The sequence below is a fragment of the Podarcis filfolensis genome (assembly GCF_964270895.1).
Source record: "Podarcis filfolensis genome assembly, chromosome: 7".
In the NCBI taxonomy this organism is placed as follows: domain Eukaryota; kingdom Metazoa; phylum Chordata; class Lepidosauria; order Squamata; family Lacertidae; genus Podarcis; species Podarcis filfolensis.
The window spans coordinates 61753131-61762509 of NC_139603.1; the positions used below are offsets into that span (position 1 = coordinate 61753131).

The 9379-nt window shown below is 46.9% G+C and overlaps 1 protein-coding gene across 1 annotated transcript; it reads right to left on the bottom strand.

Moving 5' to 3' along the window:
• Nucleotides 1-360: 360 nt before the first annotated feature.
• Nucleotides 361-6314, bottom strand: HEY1 (hes related family bHLH transcription factor with YRPW motif 1). Its single transcript, XM_083623638.1, has 5 exons — nt 5980-6314; nt 5067-5142; nt 4896-4979; nt 4660-4741; nt 361-3227 (listed from the first exon to the last, which is right to left on the bottom strand). The coding sequence occupies exons 1-5, from the start codon at nt 6069-6071 to the stop codon at nt 2641-2643; spliced, it is 921 nt and encodes a 306-aa protein (XP_083479764.1). The 5' UTR covers nt 6072-6314; the 3' UTR covers nt 361-2640.
• Between the last annotated feature and the right edge of the window lie 3065 nt (nt 6315-9379).

Below are 9379 nucleotides of genomic sequence, written 5' to 3' on the forward strand. Positions count from 1 at the left end.
TTATGCGCAATCAGCTGTACCTATACAGGGTTTGTTAAAACCTTCAGAATAATAAGTGAAGCTGGGGCAGTAGATTCAAACCAGATTTTCTGTCTCTTTCATCCCACCCAACACTGAACATGTGAACAGTGCTCTCCTCTTCTATTGCATAAATGAACTATCAAATTTTCAGTTATTTTTAACGTCCACTTCATGAACAATGTCTTGAAATATCACTTCACGGGCCAAAATTAGAAAACAGAACAATAAAGCAGAAGATGCACTGAATGACTTAAAGCAACACACACAAAGTTAATTATACCATAATCTGTTTAAAACACCCTTTTTCTCTCATGTAGCTAGACAAACTTGCCAGTCAACTTTTTTTTTGTTCTCAATTCTTTTATTTAGGCACAATGCAAATACAAAAGTGATCAGATCCAATTTGGTGGAACCCTCTTTAGAATAGTCATTTAAAGGAACAAGCCTGTTGAGAATAGATAGGGATCCTCTTCGGTTTACCCTCTTGAATTCATTTTAAACCCTACAAAAATGCAGTGACTACGGTACTTTTCTGCACAGTATGTATATACATCACAGCAATCCATTTTGTGGCTATCCATAGCTGCTGCTCACCTGGTTTTTGCCCTGGAATGCTGGATCACTGAACTACAAAATCCCACATTCTGTGATGTGAAAACTACAATCATACTAGAAGGATAAAGTATGCAGATTTAGACAAACCGAACTATGATTCAGTATCTTAATTTTGGTTGTATTTTTAAACATAGAATAATCACTTTCATTTTCTCCAGTTTTGCTTGCTCTGAACAGAACATAATGTAACAATAGAAATGCAGGCTCAAGAAACATTAATGAAGAGCACTGGGAGGCAACTAAAACTTGCGCTGGACCAAATTTTCACTTCTCAACCTATGGAAGGCCATATAAAGCCTTCAAGTTTCTATGTACTGGATAGCAGCTCTTTATGCAATTGTTTTGGGGGGTTTTTTAATGCTGAAACTTGCTTTAAAAAAACAAAACTTTGCTCAAGTTCTCAAAGGAACTATTAGATTCTATGTCAGCGGCCATGTTTTCCAATCACAGTTATGACCACATTACAGCTTTTTATGGGATACAGCCAAGTGTGTGATGGATGTCTGCCAGATTGCAACCTTCAAACACACCAATAAAGCACGGGACAAGGAACTGTGGCTTTCCCCACCTATTCTGCCCCTTGTCCATCCAGCTATCCCATACCTGCAGGCAGGAGCAGGACCATTTCCATGTCCAGGCAAGAAAGGCAAGGCAGACTATTGGGTAGTGTCCACCATTAGTCATCCTCAGAATAGACCCAGTGAAATTTATGGACACGACTTATTTCAGTGGGTCTAATCTGAACAGAATAAAGTTGGACACAACTCTTAGTCATCATGACTCACGTCAAGTCCCACTGAATGAAACCCAAGAGCAACCAATTTAATTTAGATGCAACACCTGTTCTCTGGATTGGAACTTGGCACATCTGCTTGCAGGAACTTCGAGTTGAAGACACATCCTACGTTCCAGCCACATGGCAGGCGATGGTCTCTGTCCCCACATCCCCAAACCCAGCACAATCTATCCCCAAAGCCCTAATGTTCATAATACCTCCATCCTAAAAAGCAAAACAAAAAACATCCAATGGATTGGAGCTGGACGAAGTTGGTTGAACTTAGTTGCAGTGGTAAAGCTTCTAGAATTAGGATTTGACCTGCGACTTTTTAGTGTTTTTTGCCCCAATGGAAGAAAACCACAACAAAATTTGGCACAAGAAACAAAACAATGATTCTGTAATGGGGATAAATATACCTACTGGGGAGCAGGATAAACTTGCAAGGCAAACTGAAGCACTGCACTAGTCACAGAAAGATTCTGTTCTTAGAATACTGATGGAGAACCAGTGATCTTCAAGGTGTTGTTATACTAGAGCTCCTATCATCCCCTGAACATTAACCATGCCATAGCTGTCAACTTCTCCCTTTTCTTGTGAGGAATCCTGTTCAGAATAAGGGAATTTCCCTTTAAAAAAGGGAAACGTTGACAGCTATGAGCCATGCTGGCTGGGGCTGATGGGAGCTCGAGAGGCCCACAGGTCCACCACCAACATCTGAGATAAAGCTGGTCCATCTGATTTGTCAACGCTTTTGCTCGGAAATACAAAAGTCAAAACATAGTTTACAAACAATTTCTCCCTTGAAAACATTTCAGTATCACAAAACCCCCACAAACAAACAAAAATGTGAGTTAAGGCTCTGTTCCGGGGGGGGGGGGGGAGACGAAAATTCTACTCTTTAAAAAAAAGATCCAGTGTTTTCAGACAAACAGGATCATTTGAGAAATGCCACTAAGATAACGAACGAGTCAGCAAAATTCTATTTTATTATCATTTTTAAATTAACATCTATGAAGATTTTACAAAAAAATGGATAAACTTCTGGCAACTGCTGCTTTTTTAAAATCTGCTAATAGAAAGCAGGGTGGGGAGAAACATTTTCTTTGTACAAACTCTGTTAAAACTGGAACTGTACCTTTGATAACAAACTGTTAAAAGGAGTTCAGATGCCCCAGCTCAGCTGGCTATTTTACAGACAACGCACCCCTTCACCACCCTGCTAGTTCTTAAAACGCACCAATCTCCGTTCCCCATGGTCTGTAAGGTTTGCCAAGGCCGGCCGACTGTGCCGGTGTAGACGGGCTGAGAGCATTGGGGGACAACAGATGGAACGAACCAAAAGAAAAGGGGAATGCAGACAGGGAAGCCATGGAAGACAGCAAGGGAGGAGAGAGTTTAGAAGCTGAAGTGACCACGGGAAGCACTGGTCCAATGCTGCCATTAGGGGGCGCTCTCAGTGAAGATGATTCAGCATGGGGAGCCCCACTTCTGCTGTGGTGATGATGACCTTCTGTGGAAGTTGCGCTGCCGCTCGTAGTAGTATGCCCGTTCTGAGGCAGCAGTAATGGGTGGGAGATGTGGGGATGATGTCCAAAGGCACTGCCCCAAGGGATGTGTCCAAGCCCTGTATGGGAACTGCTTGCGGCTTCCCTCTGAGAGGCGTAATTATTCAGGTGAGACACAAGGCGGACACGGAGAGGATCAGAAGTGTCCAGACCTTCGATGATGCTCAGGTAGCGGGCAACTTCGGCCAAACACTCTCGGAAGCCCAGACTTCGATAGTCCATAGCAAGAGCGTGAGCATCAAAGTAGCCTAGAAGAAAGGAACAGTAGGAAGAGTGATGTCTTAAGCACGGGCAGCAATTTCCATTCCTCATTTGCGGCCGTCTCTCTCAAGAAGATGGGTTTTCTCCAGGGCATGCCCTGGAGAAAGATGTGCTACTCCACATTCACTTTATAGAAACCCATGAGCAATAGAAATATTGATCAAACCGTTGTGAAGGGAAGTGTCTGGAAAGTACACTTCACGTCTCATTGTGACTGTGCCCATAATTTTTATTTTATTTTACATTCCACCTTTCTTCCACCGTGGAACCCAAGGCAGCATATAGGTACAAAGCTGGTTATTTCGAGAAGCCAAATCTCATGAATGAGAACAGGATCCAGAATACAGTGATCTGCTCCAAGTCCACACAGACCCAACCTCAAAACAGCCAATAAGCATTTGTGATGTTCTCAGCAAAGAGTCTAAACGCCAGTTTAAAAGTCCACAATCAATCAAGATACTCTGAAGCACAAACTCCAGGGTTTTTTTATGGGATTGTTCTGCAGTTACTGGGTTATGAAGTACAGTCCAAGATTTGCTGCTACTATCCACCAGTATATAGTTTATTGCAAGCTTAACAACAACATATTAAACATTTGGAATGACCACTATATAGATATATATGCACACATGCTGCTCTCTTCTTTTAAATGTATGTCCTGTCAGGAGCCTTCAGTGTGGCTCACGGATTATAATCTTAGCAGCTCAGCTACCAACAGCCTTTAAGATACTAGAACAAAATGAAAAATACTAAATGGCTGAGACAGTGACACGTACATGAGATCCAGTGCCTTTGGCACACAGGAGTTAGCTGAAGATTCCTCCAGCCAAAGGGAAATGATGCACAGCCAGATCCTTCACAAACTTAATTGGCTGTACTTTCCACTGAAGTTAGCAAACGAACACAAAATTGTGCTTGCCAAACACATATACTTCCTGCCCTTCAGGTGAGATCCATACCTCACTTATTTTGAAGTAGAGCTTTTACCATTTAGACTGCTAGGTAGTAAGCAGGCTGCAGACATGCTGCTAGAGGGTGGCTGAATTTTGAACAAATTTATTATAACACACACAGTGGGACCTGCAATGAGATGTTGCAGTGTCGCATGCTTCCACTCACAGTTCCAGCCAGCCAGCCATGCTCTTTCCAGGATACTCCAATCCATTCCCCTTCTTTGCCCACTCCTCCCTGCAACAGTCAGTCAGCATCCCATGCCCATTCCTTCCTGAGCTGTTGCGGGAGGACACCCACCTACCCACCTTAAGGGCTTTCCCCGCCTTTTTACTACTTCCAGAAACCTTGGGTTTCCCCCAAGCTCAACAATGATGCTTCGCTTTGGCTACCTAGGTAACCACACTCAGAAAATCTGATCTGGATTAGTACACAGAATTGACTTCCATGCCAGGTTAAGGACCTTACCTTTCCCCCCTGCTGTGTGCAACATTTTCAGGTGATCCACAGTCATCTGCAGGATTTCAGCTTTCTCCAGTTTAGCTGATCCCTAAGAAATTGAAGGCAAAGATCAGCATAAAGGCAGCTGGATTCAAGCCAAGGGAAGGAGGCAGCACAGAAATAGCACATTGCTGCCTAATAATACTGCACCCCAGTTGCAGCATCCCACCCCTCACATACACAGAGGGCTGCCTCAAAATTACCTGCTTTTCAAAAGCACTAGGCACCAGCCTCCTCAGCTCTGACAAGCTATTGTTGATCCGATCCCTGCGACGTTTTTCAATAATCTGAAAGGGAAACAGGAATATTTTTCAAGGGGGCTTCAAGCCGAGCAGAAAGAGAAGGGACTTCGAGCACAGCAGAAAGAGACCTACCCCTCTGCGTCTTTTCCGAGCCAGAATTTGGGAAGTGGTGGTTGGAGACATAGAACCTGGAGCGGAGCTCAAGTTTCTGAAACCAGCAAGAAAGAAATCGGGCGTCAATACTGAGAAGGCACAGAAAAGGAGTAAGATTGGGGAGCAGTGATTTCCAAAAGAAACAGCTGGAAAGCCTGTAGGCACAGAAATAGTTGTAGCAAAGAAACGCCTGGATAATCCCAGGTAACCCAGTGCCAAATGCAGAGCATGGGCAGCAGGCAATGGAGCATGGTTTAATCTGTGCAAAGACCCATCCTTTTTCCTCCCGTTTTCAATGCCAAGATTCGCCGTCTGGCCCTGTGCCACCAGGCAAGTGTGTGTCAGGTTGCAGCCGCAGTCTTCCGGATGTGAGAAGACGACCTAGAACGAGGTTGCCTTGAGTGAGTGCAGAGGGCCTTTCCTTCGCCACCATATGAATCTAGCCAGAAGCACCCTCCTCTCATTAAAATAAAGGCGTCCAAATCAAGAGGGTGAGATCCGTCGCCCCACCCGATTCCCCGTGTGTTTTGTTTTAATGCACCAACAAATTCACTAGGAAATAAATCGAGTGCACAGTAATTATGGAACCGGCTTTTTAGCAAAAGGCAACCAAGGGGCCGTACCGGAGACGGTAGCGCATGGTTACTCTGAATTAACTCCCGCTGAGCGTGACCGGGCTTACTCCGTGTAAGTGCGCACAGGATCGAAGCCGCAGCAGGGACGGCCGCGGAGATGGTTGTCTCTGCGTGTCAGCAGCGGGAGTTTGCCTGCCCGGAGCTACAGCTTCAACCCTACACCTGGCACAGACCAACTCGGACCAAGTACCGCTGCTGTGCCACGGGCTGGGGACCCCTCCCGGCCTCCCCGCGGCCCGACCCCCCAGCACCCTCACCCATTCTCGTCTCCGCTCTCCTTCTCCACCTCGATGGGCTCATCCAGCTCCTCGCTGTCGGAGGAGCTGTAGTCCGGGTGCGAGCGCTTCATGCTGCTGCCGCCGGCTCCCTCTAAACAACCGTTCGGAATGAGGAGGGGAGCTCCTGCTCCTGCTGCCCGCCTGGTGCGAACGAGCGGCGATTCCCCGGTGCCAGCTCAGCGCGCCCTCTGCTCCCACCGCCGACGCCGCTCGCTCTCTGGCTCCGTCTCCCCCATCGCGTTCCCACGCTTCGCCTCTTACCCGGGGGAGGGGCAGCCTGGGAGGCGCGCCAAGCGCTCCCGGCTCCAGGCAACTCCGAGCAGCCGACATACCGCCCTGGCGCCTCCGATTGGCTGCGCCCCCGCCGCCCTGAGCCAATGGCCGCCGACTCAGGGAGATACACGACGGCACGCCCTCCCGCCCGCCGCCGCTCATTGGCTGGAAGCATTAGGATTTGCTACATGGCCGCGTTCGAAGCTCCTCTCCGGTTCCCTCCTCCGCCTCCGCCCACGCCGACCTCCCCGCGCTTGTGCAACTGGCTGGGCTCGGGGCCAGTTGGGGGCCTGCGGAGCCACACGCGTGGCCGGGCGGCCGTGGGAAAGTTGCTCTGTGCCCGGCTGGCGGCCAAGCGGGGCCGGCGGCGGCGGCGGCACTGAGCGGGGCGTGCAGGAGCGGCGGCTGCCGCGTGTGAACCTCCCCTGGGCGCGGGGTGGAGCGGCGGTGGCACTCGGGCCAACGGCGGCTGTTGCGCTGAGTTGCCTGTTCTCAGCCACCGGCGCCGCGGCGCGGAGCCCAGCCGGGGATGAGCCCGAGGGATCGCTAACAACGCGGGAGCCCTCGATTCGCTCTCCGGCTTTGCCTGCTGTCGGGCATTTGTTGCGCTTGCGATGAAGAATCGCTTGTAGGTTCAGCAGCAGCACTTCACTCCTCGTAAGGCCCGACCCTAGAGCGTTTTAGGAAACGTCGTGCTGCCCGCAGTTCGTGCACGCGTCTAGCTGGTCGCTTCCTGACGGCGACTGGTAGCAATTCTCTACACGTTTGCCTGCGAGTAAACTGCATTCAAAACAATGGAAGGTTGCTCCGAGTAGACTGGTATAGAGTTGTGCTCTGTATCGCAAGCGGTAACTTATAACTGACTTGTAGAGTCAGTTTACATACCCCTTTCAGTTGCTAAATACATGTCAATCAAGTGACATGCTAGTTATTTCATAATTCAGAGGACACTGTAGACTAAACCCAATGTTTTGTATGTATATAAAATTAACCATAAATAAGGGCTGCACTTTAGGTGGGAAGAGGGAATTGACTGCTCAGTCAGCAAGGCAATTGTGAACTGAGTTGTCCCCAACCTTGTCTGCATAGTAGAAGTGAGCCAGAAAACCATTCATTGTAGATAGTGATCTGAAATCATCTCATGTAGTTCTATTCATGAAAAAGTTGGGCTGGCCCTACTTTGTACCTGGATGGATGATTTGAAAAAACCCATGAAGGTTGGTAAATAAAATAGATAAAGATGAAATGTGACCAACCTGGTTTGAACCATCCTTGCAGCCCAAGCTGTGACATTGTCATGTAAGCCTCCATGCTGCCTCCACTGTCGCCTGCAAACGACTGATAATCTCACTTTGGCACTAAAATGCTCAGACTCTAGAAACCCCGACGTACGCATGTCCCTAAATATGTTTGTGTTAAATCGCTTACTGCATTTAATCATAGAAGTTGGCTGTAACGATTTTACAATGATCACATCTGCTTTCTGTGCTTACTGCTCTGGTTGACTTAAGAGACCTCCGAGATTCTTTTAGGCTCTTTTCTAGGCACTTCAAAGGGAATTTATGGGGACAACTGACATCTAGGCATGCCTGTGTAAGTACTTGCAGATGAAGCGGATAGGATGCTGAAGTGAATGATTACCTGGAGCTTGTAGGCCAGCTTGACAGATTCTAACCTGGACATTCTGCCAATCAAATGCCTTTTCTCTGGCCTGCTGTCAGGCAAAGGGAATCCTGGTGCAGCAAACCAGGAATCCTGGTGCTGCCCTGATACCTCCAAGCCTTTCTATTTCAAAAAGTGAAAATCCAGACACAAAAGTTGTTGAGCTTTTTAAAAAAGTTTTACCCAAAACTTTCTGAGCTATTTTAAAGGAAAATCGCCAAAATCTAGACTTCTGACATGGGCTGCCATACGTCCAGATTTTCCCATACATTTCAACAATTTCTGCCCGGACACTGCTTAAGGGAATCGAATACCGGCTATGTCCGGGAAATTCCAGATGTATGGCAACCCTACAACTGGTGCTGCATTTCCTGATCTTGACTTTGGAGCTAAACTAGACAAGATGTTCAGCGCTGGCAGATTTCTTTTATATATGCTGCTCAGATTCATAAAGGGTGTCTCCCCGCCCCCGCCCCCCCGTAGTCAAGAATTGAGTGCAGAGGTCTTTTGAGCCAAGTTCCCCTCCTCTTTTCTTTTGACTGTTCTTTTGGCAGACGTCACTAAGCCTTCAGGGGAAACTCAACTGCAAACCCAGAATCAGTCCAGAAGTATCTAACCATCTTTCTTTTAAACAAAAACAAAAACAGTTCCTGCAGGCTGTTGCATGAACCTAGTCAAAATAATACTGAAAGGTGAGAAGAGGTAGCTTTAAGGCACCCTGAACAGGAAACCACTCCTGTTGACCTTTGCTTAGTGGGTGTGCTAAATTAGCTTTGAAAGCCTTTCTCTCCTTGGACTCCACCCACCCACTTTTCTTCTTCGGGAAGGAGGAACTGCTTTGAAGAGTAATCCTGTCAACCTGTCATACTAAGTCCCAAAAACTTACTGTGTCACTATGGTGCCTTACTCACCTCCTGTAGATCATCAAATGGTACTGGCATTCCTGCTATCTCTAGTAGACGACATGAATGCCAACGTAGTGCGTGAGCTGTCTGATCATACTCATACATTAAACCTCACTCATCTAATGGCCTGGGGTATCCAATCAGAAGTTAGAACAAACACATGTGAGCGTCCTTCCTTGCACATGGGGAATACCAACAGCACAATTCTGACCATGCATGCTCACAAGTAAGTCCTACTGAATTCAGTGGAGCTGACTCCCAGGTATGTAGAGTTAGGATTGCAGCCTAAATCAATTGTGATGACTGGGTGATTTCAGCAATTATATTCTACTTAAACTTTAAATGAAAGAGGCAGAGGCATAGCGTTGGCTATATAAATATGACCCCAGATAATCTAATTTCACAGATTAGATTAACGGTAAAATGGAAAATCTGGGTAGAAAGGTTAAGCAAGTCCATTGACTTGCAAATGGTATAATGAAAATCCTAAATTTTATAATGATTGTTTTGTTTATTGACCAGTGTTTTAGTAGCCACAG